The 18,553-nt window shown below is 35.8% G+C and overlaps 1 protein-coding gene across 1 annotated transcript in view; it reads left to right on the plus strand.

The window, feature by feature from the left end:
* Positions 1-18,553, plus strand: part of LOC131062624 (RNA cytidine acetyltransferase 1) — a 105,872-nt gene that overhangs the window by 76,249 nt on the left and 11,070 nt on the right. The window contains exons 19-23 of the mRNA XM_057996333.2: positions 7,181-7,271; positions 10,543-10,722; positions 10,920-11,028; positions 11,132-11,201; positions 11,304-11,451. Coding sequence (XP_057852316.2) covers positions 7,181-7,271; positions 10,543-10,722; positions 10,920-11,028; positions 11,132-11,201; positions 11,304-11,451 — 598 coding nt within the window. The remainder of the gene's footprint in view (positions 1-7,180; positions 7,272-10,542; positions 10,723-10,919; positions 11,029-11,131; positions 11,202-11,303; positions 11,452-18,553) is intronic.

Consider the following 18,553-nt stretch of genomic DNA (forward strand, 5'->3'; position numbering starts at 1 on the left):
ACTTCTTTTGCAATTAATTGGTGGCACTTAACTGTGTGAATAAAAGAGTATATAGTCCAATTCCGTTTACCGAAAGAATTTGCAACTTGTTGAAATTGGAGAAAAAATCAATACAACTTAAAAATACAAAATAATGTTTAGAATGTTAAAATTAAAAAATGCTTACTTGTGATAGAATTTTATTGTAAGAGGTTGCAGGAACATTTAACCACATTGATGGAGGCACTACCTTGTATGACCACTGGTCTTGAAGAACACAAATTTTATGATTATGTCCCATGATGAAACTACCAACTTCATTCCTACCTTATCCACTTCTTTTGGGTTTGAGAAGATTATTACAATGCCTTTTTGTACCCATCAATGATTCCATTGTTTTTATACGGTGCTGTTCTCCTAGGTGAAGAAAGTATTTCCATGCTTTGGTATTTGGGAGACAATGCATATGCAAGGAGATGCAAGGGCATCGTCATCTTGTTCCAATAGTTAAGATTTTGTTTTAACCCTTAGGAAAATGTTATTTCGAGGTCATTCTCCTTTGTGAACTTGATCATACTCATGGTGGGCTTGGTGAAACTCGTGTAGTCCAAGTGAGCCGATCAATCATAATCCGAGATTAATGATTTGACCTTCTGAGCCCTTTGTGAATTTGATTGTCTCAAGATACTCCATTGGTTGCTAATGACCATGGTGCTTATGCCTCTCACACCTTCACAAATTGTCTCAGAATGATTGTGTGATGCAATACAAGTCTCAACAACTAATTTAGTGTAGAAAACAAGTCACTAACAATTTAAAATTTAAATAAGTAAATATGTCATATAATTAAATTTAAAATGAACATTGAAATTTCATAAATTTACTTTCAACAATTCCAAATCAGAGAAAGTCCTAAAGATGCCTTATGACATATGATAGTTTGTGACAAACATTTGAATCTCCTCACATTTACTGTATATATTTTTCACCCACTCTATCTAAGTGCCAATCTTTTGCATCACCAAGTTGAGGGAGTGGATGGTACATGGCATCCAAAAAATGTGCTTGTACCTTTCCTCATTCAAAACACTTGGTGCCCTACCAATTATTTGCATTGTCTGTTATGACTTGGACAATGTTATCAACAACCAACATTCCATGGAGTCAATGAAGATTTTGGAAATAAATTTTGCATCCTAACAATCAAATGCCTTCATAAAAAAATGCTCCTTTTGTGGACACTACAACGACATTTATTAAAGGTTGGCTTTTACGATTTTTCCATCCATCAATTGAGCACTCTTGTTTCAACCATGAATCCTTGATTGATTTTAGTGATGTCTATAATTTTTTGCTTCTTATGCCAATAAGGGGGTGTGCATCTTCTCATACATAGGATTTGTGTAGATAGAGGGTGTTTAATTGATTGCCATCACCATTCTTGTCAATATGGTGATCTCACCAAGTTGAAGGGAAGACCATTAGCATTAATGCTGTGTGTAGTGTGTTTATTTGCATTGCCCTTCACTCCATTTTGAAATGCCTTCGGCAATGGGTCTCTTTTATGGGAAGAAATATAGGGATCTTTTTCTTGAGTAGATGGTGGCTCCAAGAAAGGATGTTGGGCAGCCATCATTGAATTAGATGCTATAGGTGGCTTCCCTAATCCTTTTTTGGCTAAAGGATGATGTTTTATTTTTCTCTTAGTCACAGTGTCAACTTCTTCTTGTTCTCTAACTTATACCATAATTTGTTCCTTTGGCAATCCCTTCTTGTTTGTTTGTTGACAAACTCTAATTCCTAGGTTCGTCATAGAACAAAGATGAGCTTTCAATCGACTATATGAGCTCTTATACTCAATCTCATAGTGACTACAACACCAAAGGCAAGATGTACCTCTTGGAAGTTATTCAATGATGGTAACATATTTCCATAGATGCGATGCTTGATTGCATTTGAAGAGTCTCCCAATCTATGGGGCTAGTGAACTTGAACTAGTAGTCATTTTGATAAATTGCTGTTTTAAAAAGATTAAAAAAATGAAAATGTTACCCTTACAATGCACATAAAGATATAAAAACAAAAAACAATTAAAAAAAATTAAAATGTTAAAAAAAATCTTAATTTTTCTTTTCCTTTTTTTTTTTGGAAAAAGGTTGAAAGATTTGTTCAAAAACCTGAAAAATCTCACAAAACATTTACCCTTGATTGATAAATCTCCTCCGTGCAAGCTAGTTCCTTCCTACGGCTCCTACCAAATGTCTTTGGCACCTTTGTAATTCTTTTCCTTTTAAGAAAATCTGCTAGATTCACAAATGCACAAATTGTTAAAGGGAAAAAATATTGGTTGTTTTAAGCTTTATGATTGTGAAGTGAATGCTATTGATTCACTTTTATGGTTGGTACTCACATTTTAGGGTTTTGTAATAGGGGTGAAATGTGCCATTTCCCATATTTTACAATTGAAGAGCCATTGGATGCAAAAATCTAGAATCAGATTTCTTTAGGAGAGACAAGAATGCTAAGTTATTTCATCCAGCTTATAAAATCTAGAGATAAAGGAATCACATCTTCAAGCTCTAGTTCAAAAGTGTAAGAATCATCAAGGACTCTCATATCCTCAAGTCTTCCTCAATTTGCTTCCAAGAGAAAATGTATTTTCAGATAATGATGACAAGATAGACAAATATGATCTCTTAATTGGCTAGATCCCCTCCTTGATTAGTCAAAAATAGGATGAGATGATCACACAAGCTATCTCAAAAAGAGTTCACACTACTCTCTTTGGTATGGTTGGGGATGGGGCTTCTGGTCTAGATGGTGTTTTGACACTCTTTTCCCACATACTTTAGGACCTTTTGGGGGATGAGCTTTGGTAAGTTGTTCAAGAATCTTAACTCTCCAAATCTATTTTGATTTCCCTCAATTCCAATATCTTGACTCTCATCCCCAAGAAGGAAGCTATCAAGATTGAAAACTTTAGAGTGATTACCTTGTGCAATACAATCTACAAAGCATCTCAATAACTATAGCCAACATTTTAAAAGTTCTTCTTGCTATTATCTTAGAGGAGTAAGGGGGTTTTGTTCAAGGGAAACAAATCACTAATAACATTGTCATGATACATGAGTTGATTCACTCCTTAAAGGCTAGTAAGAGGAAAGGATTGCTTCTCAAACTAGATATCTCTATGACCTATGATACAACTAATTTGATCTTCCTAGATGAGGTGTTGACAAACTTTGTGTTTAGTTTTGACTAGAGATCATGGGTCAAAAGTTGCTTCTCTTTTTTCAGTTTCTTAGTGATGGTCAATATCTCGGTGTAAGGTTTCTTCTCAGCTTCTTGGGGTATAAGGCAAGGTGATCCTTATCCCTGTATCGTTTTATTATTATGGTGGAATCTCTTGGTAGGTATATTGGATGTCTCAAAGCTAGAGGGCCCTAAAAGGTCTACTAGCTTCTTCTACTAGAAAAGATTTTACTCGAAAGTTTCTTGATGGCAAAAGGCTCTTGGCTACACCTTCTATCAAGAATGTATAGTTATTAAGGATTTTGTTAGTGATTATGAGAAATCTTTGGGTCAAAAAATTAATAGAGGTAAATCTATTGTCTTTTGCTTTAATATCAACAATTGGTAATGAAATTTTCTTTGTAAATGCATGTCTCTTAGAAGAGAATGCCTTCCAAATGCCTATGCGGGTTTCCTTATGTTAGGGATAAAAGAAAAACAACTTTAGTCTCTTGTCTTGGAAATAATGAATCAAATCTTGGATGGTTGGAAGGAGAGATGACTCTCCTTTGCAAGTGGGGTTGTGCTTCAAAAAGCAATTCTTCAAGCTATTTCTATCTACATATTCTCCCTTATGTGTGACCTGAAAAGCATCATTTCTAAAGTTACCTTTGTGATGTGGAACTTTTTCAAAAGGGGCATTAAGTATAAGTTTAAATTCCCCCAAGTCCCATGGATTAAGATATGTAAAGGTAAGAACATAGGTGATCTTGGCATCAAAGACATAATCTCTTTAATCAATCCCTTATGGCTAAGTTAGTTTGAACATTTATCTTTCGGACGAGTGTCTTAGGGACGAGTGTCTGGTTAGGGATAACTGACTAAGCTTCCTTTGTATGGATGATGATCCATGAGGATCGATTATTAGGGAATGAATAAAGGAAGTCAACAATTCGATTAGTTGGTTTGGCTTCAAGATTGTTCAAAATGGCATAAGTACTTCCTTTTGGGGTGTTAAGTGGATCTTTGACAAAACCCTCAAATAGTTTCCAGATCTGCACCCTCTATGAATATTCATAAGAACTCCTAGGGCATTAAGGTTAGTGACTATTGAGAGGAGGAAACAAAGACTTGGGGGGTCTATCAAGAAAGTGGAAATCTATTCCTAAGTTCCATGATATATAGGATTCTACGATGTTCCTTATAGATCTTATTCAAAGCATTAGACCTATTTGGAGTAGAGATGACAACGTCTTTGGTAGAAATCAGGAAGGGACATGTTCCTAATTTTTCTAGGGTGGTTACTACAAGCCTTCCCTTGATGATTCCTTGATCTTTTGTTTGGGATAAAATTTGCCATTCGGAGGCTTATCTAAAAGCAATTTTGTTTTCTTTGGCTATCTGATCATTCTTGGCTGCTCTCTTGAGACTGTCTCCAAGGGAGGAGCTTTTCTTGTCCTAGTCATTCTCCGTGCCTAACTTATGAAGAAGTTTTCTCACACTTAACTTTGTGTTGTGTTTTTATAAAGGCTATATGGAATAGATTTCTTGATAGTTTCAATCTTAAGTGGATGTTCTGGTACCATTTTCTGGGACATGGCTCTAAGCTTTGTAGTTTAGAAAGTTTTGTTCGAAAGGAATAACAAAATGTTCAATGCCAAGGAAAATGTTCAATGTTCAATGTTCAAATTATTATTTCATATAATATCTCTAAATCAAAAGAATCTAATCCTTGTGAGATTGCTGTTTTGTGGAATTAGTTCAAGACTAGAAGTTTTTTTGACTGCTCTCTTCCCAAAGTTTGGAAAAAGAATGCTATTGAGCATTGATATCCTATGACAATGATGTGGGTCAAACTGAACTTTGATAAGGCTTCTAAGAATAACCCAGGATTTTCAAGGGCTGGTCTCCCATCATGAATCATTATCATACAATGGTGGCCTTGGGTACTTGCTTTATGGGTATTAATATTAATAACATAGCTGATGCCAAAGGACTCATCCTGGGTCTCAGGTTGGGAGATTCAGTTGGAGCTTGGAAATCAATCATTGAAGGTGACCTAATCCTCATTATTAATGGTGTGCAAAATGGGAAATCACTCACTAGAGGATCCACAGCTTTATCAAGAAAGCCAAGAGGTTAATTGACCAATTTGATGAGGTCTGTTTAAAGCATGCACAGCAGGAAGGCAATAAAGCTGCCAATTGGCTGGCCAACCTAAGTCTTCAGGAAGGCTATCATTCTTCATGCAGGTTGGCAAAGAATTTTTGGAAGATATAAGTTTCTCTCCTTTATACATAATTATCATTGATGATAAAATAACATAAATTCTCTCTTAATTTGCTCTTCTGGCTATTCTCAGCCTTGATTATGGTTATACTTATAGTTATGATTACAAGGATGATTCATTTTGCTCTTTGTATGTTGGAAGAGGCTGAATAAAGCTGTTCACTCTGGTTTTTCAGTTTTCCCCTCTTGGAGCTGCCTCTTGTTTGAAAACCTCTTGGTTTCTTGGCTTTTTTAATGCTGGCAGATCTTATTTCCTTGTGCTTTTCCCCCCCTTGCGGTTTTCATATTTGACAGCTTTGTGTTGAAATGTAGCTAGGTCGAATCCGTAGCGTAATTAATTTTAATGTGGCCCTTGGCCTTAAAATTAATTGTATTGATATAATTGATTAATGTTTAGGGCTGAGCCCCAATTTGGATAGCTTGTAATTGGGCTGGGCCCAAATAGATATCAATGTAACCTGTGAATGTTAAGGGCAGGCCCTACTTGGGCACTCAACTTATGTAACTTATAATGGTTATGGGGCAAGACCTATTGATTGTGTAACTTGTAATTCAATAGGTCAGGACCGATTGAATATGTAATGTGTAACTTGAGGTAGGTTCTATGCAATTTGCAAATTGAATTTGTAAATTGGCACCAAGGCCGACCTAGGCATAAGGGTTAAAGGCATGTACATAAAGGAAGTGACTTGAGGTCACAAGACACCCATTCAACGAATATCCTCTATCTTCATCAAGTAGTGAAATTGCCTTATGTAATCAGCGAATTATCTTCGGTGATCAGCGAATCTCATTTAGAAGACAGCGACCATATCTAAAGGATAGCGAATCAGTATTAGAAGTCAGCGAACTTGATTGGAAGAGCAGCGAACATAATCTAGAGGTCAGCGAACTACTAGTCAGTGATCTGCCCTTGTTTCCTGATCTGCAATCTTCAGCAAGCGAAGTAGAGTTACAGCCCAGCGAACCCTATCAAGACTGAGTGAACATCTGCAAGGCTGAGTAAACTTCATACAAAGACAGCAAACTCAAATCTGGGCTGCCAAATTGAGCTACAGGGATTTGATTCTTCAAATTGTTATATCTCACATAAGTTGTGCTTGTACCCTAGAAGGCTATATTGTAAATCTGCTCTATGGTTAATATATACAATCTGAGATAGTTGTTGCGGGGTTTTTCATCTCCAAGAGGGAGGTTTTCCCAGGGTAAATGTGTGTTATGCGTATGATTTACTTTGCATTCTGATTTTCTGTTCTATACTGCTAATCTGATTGCAAAAACTAACACTTTGCACCACCCTTTACACCTTTTCTCTGGTGGCATGGTGCCATTTTGAGTGTTAAGATATTTTACTGTCCAGTGTCCTACTATCTGCCATTTTCTGTCCTGCCAATGCCCACCCTTGCTGTTTTGCAGCAGTTTCCTGTCTTTTACTTCCCATGCATAGGAGGTAGATTTCTTTCAAGATGGTGCTTCTTTTTAAGTGTTATTGCTGTTCTATTCTCATCATTTTTTGTCTGATCATTTTTTCCTTGCATGGAGAAGTAATATTCCTGGTTACATTATGCTTTGTTATTTAGAAGAGTGGTGATGCTTGGTTTTATAATACATTTTATGCTTGGATGTTAACATGTTGCTATAGTGATTGGTAGTATTCTGAAAAATTTCATTCCATTTGTAGGTATTATGAAGGGCAATTGACAGTCCTTTCCGAGATGGATGATCAAGAGATGGAGGAGGAGCATCAGAAGACAATACAGGCTGCAGAGAAGGTATTCTGCCAAGTCTTATTTATTACATGTACAAATTTGATCAATTTTAGTGTCTTTAATATTTTAAAATTTTGGATGGTAACTCGGCCCATTTGATTTTACTCAACAATCTCTGAGTTAGTTATTTAACATTTTAACCTTTTAGAAATTTGTGTTATAATATATAATGGCTTTATTTGGTCCACATTTGAAAAGAATGTTAGAATTTTGATGCCAATAATGGCAAAAAGGCATTAAATTTTTATTTATATAGTTTTTATTGAATCATAACCAATTAAATTGGATATAGATATTCCCATATATGATATATATAAATTTTGTTGCATTCATCTTCTTGGATTGATCTTTGCAAACAAACTTGACATTAGCATATTTTTGTAATTTTCAGAGTAGTAGGTGTTTGAGATTGATAATAAATAGCTGTTGTCCTTGTGTGGAGTGAAGCAACCTAGGAAACATCCATGTACGCACACAAATAATTTAGTCAATCTGCATCATTACAGTTTTAACAATAGTACATTATTACCGTGTTCCAACTTGACTATAGTACTATACACATTGCTATAAATGTGAATTGTGTAGATGTGGTCCTTGAAGCAATTGCTTAAAATTAATTAAAGAAGAATGTTGATTGTGGTGGAATGGTCTACCCTTAATTTGCCCAAGTCATTGCATGTGTTAAAAAAGCCCTACAAATATTTAATATTATCTGTACATGGGTTCCTATCACTAGACACCTTTCACATATTCATGGAAGAAATTCTCTCAACCATTTGGTCTCACAGATTGCTTCAACAACAGATTTTTACTTTGTGTCAACATTGTTGACTTTTTGAGACGAGTGTTGTTCTTCAATCTATTGGCATCACTATCAATCAACTTTCTCCATTTAGGTACTCCTTAGATATTCCTCATCACCTTCTTCCCTCAAGGAAGTCAGTAATAGAGTTTTCAGAGAGGATACACTGACTACACATACATGTTCTTAGATGTTTCCTGTATAGCTTCTTAACAGCAAATTTGATCTTCCATAGTGAGTATTTTGTATGACTTGTAGATGGTGTGACCAATGAATTTGATAGTTCTTCTCCAACATCATAGGTCACATGGCCTAAGCATTTCTTATGGCAATTTGAGGGTGTACTTTTACAAATTACAAGTAGATGCTGACCACCATATTTTGCAAGTCGATTTAATCTGCAACCTGTCCTATAATGAGGTTGTGATTAGAGGGACAATTTATTTTTAGTTTCCCATCTATGTAAAGAAAGTCTTGGGAAATTCTTTATTTACTTTCTTTAAGTTCCTTGTTGAAAGGTGCTTGGCCCTTTTCCTTTGGTGCATTATTGTTCCAAAACATGGATTCTTAATAGGGATCTCTAAACCCTTTTAAGCCACCATTAGCATTGGAAGCAGTGACTAATGGATACTGAGGAAAACTCAGTCAGATGTTATTCTTTTTGTGTTATACAATCAGAAGCATTCCAACCCCCTCAACATCATTATAAGTGGAGTGTGGTTGGCTTCGTTTCAATTTTGTGGGTCTTCCCTCGTTTGTGAGTGAGTGATCATTAGTTGGGGCCTTGAAGAGTTTTTGCTTTGACGAGGGGTTGAGGCATGTGGGCAATGTTTAGGACTTGCCCAAAACTTGGGGTACATGGCCTCGTAGCACCATGAACTTTGGATGTGCAGCCTGGTTTTATACTCCGTATATGCTTAAAACTAAAACTAAAAGCAATACGGATTTATTACTCTATCTGCTTCACAGAGGACAAACATGGTAAAGACAAAACATATTGTATAAAACCCATAATTAACCGAAGTAAGATTCCAAATACTCTAATGTTCTTGGGAAAAAGATTCTGGACAGCTTTGAATTTGGAAAGCTTTAGTGCATGCATCGCTCCGTTAATTTGACTGGCCATGACTTGTAACGACCAATTATAATGCTAAATTAAAATATTCAGTGTAATAATTAAATGAGTCTTTGCTCATTACAAATGTATCTCTTCGTTTGATGTCCTAATGGGCTTGCAAATGGCTTGTTAATTTGTCATGTCGTACATTGAGATTGTAAAATTAATTGTGGATGACAATTTGTGTACATATAAAGTAATTTAACAAACATGATGCCAACTGGCTCTTTTATATCTTGCTGTATTTGAGATTCACCAAAAATCATCTCTCTTTCTCTCTAAATCATATATGAGGTGCATTAACTGGTTGGATAGGTTACAGTCAACAGTTGTACATTGATTTATAAGTAAAGATTATTAGAATATTTAATTCTTTTAGTCAGTTACCTTTACTTAATGGTCATTTAATTCTTTTAATTTGTTTTAACTTATGCTTCTTTAATTAGAAGACAGAGTTAGCTTTTTAGTTAAATTGTTTTTTTAGCTTATTAGCTTTTTAGTTTTACTTAACGGTTTGTTCTTTTTTAGAACACCGTCTTGAAAACCTCTTTATATACGTTGTATATTCGGAAATATAATCATTCAATTATTTTTCATGGTATCAGAGCATGGATCAAATTTTTTGAAAAATTTATAATTCTAAATTTTTTAAACTGAAATTTTTTAGTGAAATTTTTTTTCTTAAATTTTTTGGGCATTCTTTTCTGGAAAATTTCGAGGGTTTTTTCCTTTGAAAAATGCAGGTATTTTTCTGCAGGTTAAGTATTTTGGAAAATTGCTCGGCTAGGGCACGCGGAGTCTGTTTTGCAAGAAGGGCGACCTTTGCATTTTTTTCTGACCTGTGTTTCTGGCGTCGCGGCTTGCAGGAGGGTTTCTGGGTGGAATTTTTGTGACTTCTGTGTTTTCCGTCCTGTTCTGAGTGTTCATTTTCCTTGCTTGTGATTTTAAATTGCATTTTCTGCCAGATTTTTGGCATGTTGTGGCGCAGCCATTTTTTTTTCCGAAATCGTGATTTTTTTTCATGTCAAACTTGATTAGTTAATACAGTCAGATTTTTCCTTTAATCATTTTCCCTAACAATTTTTATAAATTTATTAATGAGGATGTCATAGCTGTCTTGTCATATGATTTTGGCATGTTCCTTTGTTCCTTACCCACTCTATGTCCATATATCCTGTCCATGCATGCACTTAAATTCTTACATGCAATGTAGGTGCATACAATATCTTCTTTGCACCACTTTGAAATTCTAATTATGATTTATGTTGATGTTGCATGCTTATGTGATCTATATTTTAATATAAATAATTAGTCAATCTAATCAGTTAAACTGACCTTTTAATTTTACCTTACAGGTTTCATTGATGGAAGAAAAAATCAAGCCACGAGCTAATCTTCCGCCTTTACTTGTTGGTCTTCATGAACGACGGCCTGAAAAGCTGCATTACATTGGAGTTTCTTTTGGGCTTACTCAACACTTGTACAATTTCTGGAGAAAGCACAAGTTTGTGCCTTTTTATATTTGTCAGATCCCGGTAATATGCCCAATTTGAACCAAATTAATGAGTTGTTATTTGAGGAATAATTGAAACTTGAACGATGAATTCCTAGGAAATAATGTATTTTGTTTCTGTAGTTTATACAAAGCTTACTATTAAATTAACTTCTGTGGTGCATTAAGTTGTTTGCAATATGCTGCATATGTAACTTGTTGTCTCTGTTTGCTGTACAGAATGCCATAACTGGGGAACACACTTGTATGATGTTGAAGCCTCTGGAAAATGATGAAATTGAATACAAAGGGAAAGGTCCTGGTGGATTCTTTGAGCCATTTCATCAAGGCAATGGAATTCACCTATTTAAATTTACACTTAGTGGGACATTGTTATGAGTTTCCTTTAAGAGTTTATATGTTGATCGGTTAGGATGATTTGTACCATGCAGACTTTCGGCATAGGTTCATTCGACTTCTGTGCTCTGCTTTTCGGACATTTTCTCCTGCACTTGCTTTGAGGTAAATACATACTTTTGTAATATGATTCAATCCTTAGTATAGACAGGTTTTCTATGATGATACTGGATGCACCTCAGTTCCTGAATGGGATCGTTGTTTTAGTGTTCTAGATCCAAAGATAAGCTTTTCAGAACAAGATATACAGGAGGGAAAATCACCAGAAAATATATCTGGGGGAAAAATTCTGCTAAGTCCATATGACATGCAGCGCTTGGAATCCTACACAAACAATCTTGCAGATTACCATCTGGTTAGTGGAGATCTTTTCCATATGAGGAATCGGATGTATCTCATTTCTCTCTCTCCATTTCTCTAATTACCTTGAAATCCTTAAAGTTGCTGTGTTGGTTGAATCATTATTATAGAAATTGGGAAAATATAATCATTCATATCTATACTTGTTTGGGTAAGATGATTATAATTATTTGAAGTAAACTTTGTAAACTTGTGGCTATGCAAAACTTGACAGACCCAATTTTGACATGGACTTGGCAACTTGGCAAAATTCTGAAAAACAAAACAAAACATACAAATGACTCTATGAACATTAGGGAAGTGTTTCTATAAGATTTTAATGAAAAAAGAGTGCAATATCAACTGAACATGCAAATACAGCAACTGTTAATAAGATATGATATAAAAATTGGTGCTTCTTTTCTCTTCAGAGGATGGAGTTTTAAGGAGCATTTTAATATCGAGTGTATGGTCTACCATGAAATCCATGGAAGCTACTGATGTTTGTATATGTATCATGGTGTTTCTCCATCCATCTTCCACTACCTAATCAAAGGTGCTTGGCCATTTTGCTTTGTGAGTTCATTAGGTTGAGGCATAGATCTCTTTGTGGTGGTCCTAGATTGACAAGATTGATTACCTCCTTTGAACCCATCATAGATGTTAGAGGCATTAAGAACTTTTTGGAGATTATTGATTTGTGTATGAATGAGACAGATCCTGTTTCTGGAATCGATTGTCTTCAAGATTTTTTTGCATCAATGTTTCAGATCACACTCCATGATCCATCATTTGATTCCTTTGGCTCTCTTCATCCTGATGGTGGATCATGGAGTGTGATCCGAAACGTTGATGCAAAAAAATCTTGAACACAATTGATTCCAGAAAGAGCATTCTCTTCATATGATGGATTGTGGAAATCTCTTAGCATTGAGACAGATCTGTTAGACATTTCTCATCTTTGCGATCCAGTGTAAGTAATGCTTCTCGACACCTTGATCTAGCTGTCATCGGTCTGGCCCTTTCTCTTCTTAACATTGAGCACATTCTCACACCACTCTTTCATGGCACATTTCTTAAGGGAAATCACACATTACAATTTTTTATTACCACCAATAGCTCTTCAGCTTCTAAATGTTAGGAGAAACTTTATACAGATTTGACTGCCTCCCAGGATTATCTAGCTTGTGTTAGTTTTAGGATCAGACTGTAGCAAATAACAAATAGACAATTCAATGCACACAAAGAACACCTAACTACCCTGGGAAAACCTCCCTCTTGGAGGTGAAAAACCCAGCAACAAATCTAAGATCTTTATTAGTCAATAATCAGAAGTAATTTACAATATGCTTCAGCACTTGAAGCAATCAGCAGAGAGATGAATCACAGTAGAATGATTCCTTCACACAAGAGCAGTCCAAAAGAACTTATCTGCAATATAAGTGCATGCTGACACAAGAATGAGGCGCGCTGATTCTAAGGTGAAGTTCGCTTAGCCTTGAATGGAGTTCGCTCAGTCTTGAATGGAATTCGCTGACCTCCAAAGGATGTTCGCTGCCCCTGCAGTCACCCAGTGATGTTTGCTGTCATCTTTCCATACTAGTTTTAAATATGATAAGCAACTCAAAGTTTGCAAGACCAAGTTTGAAAATCAAACAAATACAATTAGTAGCTCAAAGCCTGCAAGATTGAATTTAAATACCTCTTGAAAAATAGAACAAAAATCACAATCAACTCCAGAAAATGTCGTCACATAACAACTTGAATTGGCACAAAGTCTCAACACAACTTGCCTCTTTTATTGAAAGCAATCTGATTTACATCTAAGCTCAAAGTCTTAGAGTGCACATACAAACTGACAAAATTTTGTTGCATTGCCAAAAGAAAAATTACAATAGACCCCCTCAAGTATTTATAGGAGAGATGGCTTGAGAAAAAGGTGGGAGGATCCCAACTGACTTGAGAAATTCTCTCAACCACCAGGACTTATTCCAACTACAGTCCTAATTCAACTCAACTTGTAGTTGCTTTACATTTAATTACATTTTACAAAATGCAAGTAAAAGTGACACTTGCAATTATAATTTTTGACATTACATGTAACTTGTCAAAACAAAATTACAAATGCATAATTAATCTAAGTGTCCAAAGACACGACTCCAACTGCATCATCCTTTGTCTGTGATGATCTTCATGTCGCTTTAGGATGCTAGAACTTGATGTATTCTGGATTGGTGAAGACATCTTGAACCGGAAGGGGAATTTGCATTCTTAATGATCTTTGTGTCCTTGGCCAACGAATTTCATCCTTTTCTTCTTGCTTGGGGTAGTACTGGATTTTCAGGAGGGAAAGGGCTGCCTTCCTCTTTTCATGTCATGACCATCTTTGTCTTGAGAGCATTCTATAATTTGTATTCATGAATTGTTGTTGTATCTCTTCATTGTATCCTCCTCCAATCTTGAAATCTGTTTGCAAAATAAGGCCCATGCCTTAATCCATTGATTTGGTAGGTCGTGTGTGCAAACAAGACTAACATTGGAAGGGATAAATTAATGCAAAAATGGGCTCACAAGTGAATTTCGGGTTCTGGAAACTGCATTACATGTCCGGAAAAAGAAAAGCATTAACTTGTAATTGCGGAGAGAACAAACATGCAACTTCATATGTGTAATGGGTAGCCACAAGTTTGCACTTGTAATTGGACCTTTAAGACTCATTTTCAAGAGTTTTTTGAGTGCATTTTGGACCAATTTCGGGTTCTAGAAGGCTGACTGCAAGTGAAGACACAACTGCAATCGGGTTTTAAAATTTCGATTGCAAGTAGACTTTAAATGGGAAAAATGAATGAAGGTGAAATGAATGGATGAAATGGTGGGAATAGGGATTTTGACATTAGGGAATGATGAAAGAATGATACCAACCGGTAATGACAAACTTGGAAAATGAGAAAAAATCTCTACTTGTAATCGGATTTTGAAATCTCGAATTCAAATGAATGAGTCTCATGGCAATTCTTCAACATTTGTAAATTTTGTAAAAAGAAGATTCTCTTTTTACAATATGGGAAGAACAAATAAAAACCAGAATTTAAACAAGATCAATGCAACCTCTTTCACGTCCAGAATCCAAGGCTCAACAACCGGCATGAATGTAGGGCACATTTAGCAGAAAACGTGTTCTAGAATGGAAACACCAAGTATTAAGTGCCAAACACTACGATTTGAATGTAATTCAAAACGTGGCCAAAATGTGATTAAAAAATGGATTCAAAAATGTCTTCAATAACATCTTCAAAAACGCCTTCAAAAGTGCAAAACGTGTTTGCCAAAACCGTTTTTGGTGAAAAATGTGGCAACCAGCATTGATTCCCAACGATTTTGCATGAATGTTGGACGGATTTTGGGGAAGAAAGCCACAAAAAACAGATTTGTGGGAGCAAATGTGCTGGTCGAGTTCTTCATTTGCAAATACAAGTAACAAATGCCTTCAAAAAAGATGCAATCGGGTTTGAGAAACCCCATTGCAAGTTTTAATTACTTCACTTTTCTCTTCCTTGGGCAAATTCGGGTTTTAGGGAAGAAAGAACAAAAAGACATGTCAAAATAACTTGTAATAGAGAAATAAAATCCCCTTTACAAGTTTATAATGACTTTGACAAAAAGACTTGTAATAGGGAAATAAAATCCCTTTTACAAGTTTAAAAGACTAAAACAACTAAAAGGACATAAAACATGTAATAGGGAAATAAAATCCCTATTACATTTAAAAATCACTTAAGTAGGAACTTTAAAAAGAAATTACAAGTTCTTAATATTTTAAATTCACTTGTAATTTGTCCAGAAAGTTCTTACAATGACTTAAAAGACATAAAAAGCAAGGGGGAAATAAAAAGTAAGTTACAAGTGACAAGTTTTAAATAAAGTGCACTTGTAATTGTTTTAAAATTTCCCTACAACACTAAAACAAGAGAAAATTAAAACTTGCAATTAAAGGAAACTTTCCCACCTCCAGTCAGGAAGAAAAAAACCAAAATTGAAGAAAAAACATAGCAAACGAACTCGAAATGCGATGAAATTTGAAATGTGAATCGAAGATGGACTGAAGATTAGTCTAGTCCAGCAAGAAGCAATTTTTTGCCTCGGGAAGCGTGCCTTAAGAGTAAAATCTTCAACTTGCAGTGATTGCTCTGAAACCCGAAATTGCACCAAAAGCTAGGAAATTGAAGACCAAAACTCATCAAAGCCTGGACAATGATGGCAAAGACACCCCCCAATGATTTGACACTAACAAATGTGAGTTTTGCACCTTGTAAAACGTGCCTTGGAGACAAAAATGACGCATTTTAAGCAAATTTTTTTAAGGGTTGTCACATTTTTGAATTATCAAAAATGAGGACAACAGGCGTGTACTTCATGGTTCTTAAATGAGTGACCATTAGCAATAAAGATTTTGTTGGGAATACCATATTGGCAAATGATATGATTGAGTATGATTTTTGAAATCTGCTTGTCAGTTAGATAAGTGAGAAGAATGGCTTTGACCCACTTAGTGAATTATTTGGTGGGGGCTATAATGTGCTTATGATCATTGTTGTTATTCATTTGGGACTTGCTTAAGGTTTAGCTAGGAATCCTTGAAGATTGAAAGATATTGGATGTTCTTTTGAATAGCGAATTTTAGACTTACCAATAAGGCCTCATATTTTGCTATGTTGGTGCATGGAAAACTGATTTTGAGAGATTGGGATAAGATCCCCTTGAGTTGTTAACAACACGATCCTTGTCCTTAAGCCATGCTTGGTGCAAGAGCCATTGAAATATAGTCTCCATACCCATGGTTCTCCAATATGTAGAAGGAACTAGTCTAGAAACTATGTAAGGGTTGTGTATCCTTTAGAGGTGCTCTTACTAATTGATCAACAATGATTTGCTCTTTGATTGCTTTCTGATCAACATATTCAATTTCAAATTTGCTAAGGAGCCTCACCTATTTTGGTAGGCAACTTGTTAACAATGAGCTTAGTGGTATGCGAGAGCATTCACTGCTCGAGGTTCTTTGAGGCAAATACCATAGCTAGGAAAGGCCTTTCGATAGGTGTGTATTGATGTTCATGGTCAACTGGAGTTTAGCTAAGATAGTATATAGCTCATTCCTTACCTTGTTCATCATGTTGTGCAAACAATGCTCCCAAGGCATATCAAGCGGTGGAGATATATAAGACTAGCAACCGATTGGCTTTAGTGGGTATCCATATAACCATTGAGGGATGAGTGAATGGCCAACACTTTTCGGCATGTTTAACAATGAATTGTCTAATGGACTAAGATTTGCCCTAAAGGTTACAAAGTTATGTGAGGTATTGTTGTGAAGGCATGTCCAACATATCTTTAACTTTGTTAGGATCGACTTCAATCCTTCATCAAGAAATAATGTAAACCCAAAATTTTCCCTTAGTGATGTTGAAGACACTTTCTTAGATTCAAGTGAACTTTTTATTCTCGAAGTTGTAGGATGTGACACAAGATGATGGGTTGATCTGCTCTAGTTTTGCCTTATTCAAAATATTCCTCAACTTCATGATGAAGTGTGTCATGGAATATTACTCTTGTAGCTTTTCGATAAGTTTCTCTTGCATTCTTCAAGCTAAAAGGCATGAATCAATGATAGAAGGTTCTCAAAGGCATAATAAAAATAGTTTTTGATTACTCTCTGGGGATATATATATCTGATTATGGCTTGAGAAGCAATCCATTAGGGAGAGCATCTCATAACCTATTGTAAGATCAATGATTGTGTCAATGTTAGGCAGAGGAAAATATCTTTAGGGAAAGCTTTGTTGATGTATTGGAAGTTTGAGTAAATAGGGATCGATTTTGTCTTTTTAAACTGGTTCAATATTGGAGATCCATTTTGAGTAATCAATAGGTCTAATGAAGTTAGCATCCAATAGTTTTTAAATTTCTTTGCTGACTAATAAAGCAATCTTGGGGTGCATTTTGTGGAGCTTTTGCTTGATCAATTTGGCATTAGGTTTTGACTGCCAAGTGATGAAAGATGAGAGAAGGATCTAAGCCAAACATGTTTGTGTAGGATCAAAGAAACACATTTGAATGTTTTGAGAGGAGATCCTTTGAACTTAATTATCTTTTAGTTCATGATAGCAACAATTTGTGTGAGCTTTTGATCTTGGTCGATGCCTAAGTTTATGTCAAAGGACATCTTTTGCTAAAAGAGTTTGATCTGCCCTATAACCTTTGCGGATCTAAGCACAACATGTTTGTGTAGGAACACACAAACACATAAGAATGTTTCAAGAGGAGATGTAATGTCCCCTACTTAGTTATACTTCAAATTAAACTAAATTCACCCAAATCTAAAATAGGTAATTAAGTTTATGGGAGTACCTTTGTATATTGTTTTCCTTCAACACAATTAGAGAACACATATGAAGTAATACTTATAAACTGAAACATATACTAATGAATGAGATTGTGCGATACCATTCTTGAATATATTAATTACTATTAGTATTATATTTGTTAGATAAAATCAGATTGTACATTAGTTGCCATTCTTAATTATCCAATTCTTAGTGCACTAGGGTAGGCTAGCTGGATAGGGTGTCCAAGAGACCCTCCACCCTAGGCCCCAGAGCAGATACTACATCCCTCTTGGCTCCATGTGGCAAGTGTTAAGCATCCATCATGGAGGGTGTACCCAGTGTGGTGTCCTATCGCCGTTCCCCCTCATCACAACCACCCCCTCTCTTAAGCCCAATATCAGATGCTTCATCCCTCTTGGCTCCACATGGCAGGGTTTACACATCCACTATGGAGTGGCGTATTGGTGCAGGGGCACTCAAAGGTGTGCTAGAACATGTGTTTGAATGCAACATGATGTGTTGCCTTGAAGGTTTCTTGTATAGGTCCTAGATGGATATGGTAGGTCCAATGCTACCAATGCTTGTAATAAGCCCTAAGGCTCCAAAGTTGTATACTTGGTCACAAGCCTTGTATGGGCATTATGTTTTTGGCCTCTAGGGGTCCTAGAGGTGTTGTGTGTCCAATTTGTAACCTTCAATATGAGGGCAAGTGTGTGATGTCATGATATGTCAAAA

This window comes from Cryptomeria japonica, chromosome 5, assembly GCF_030272615.1.
Source record: "Cryptomeria japonica chromosome 5, Sugi_1.0, whole genome shotgun sequence".
NCBI classification, from domain to species: Eukaryota; Viridiplantae; Streptophyta; class Pinopsida; order Cupressales; family Cupressaceae; genus Cryptomeria; species Cryptomeria japonica.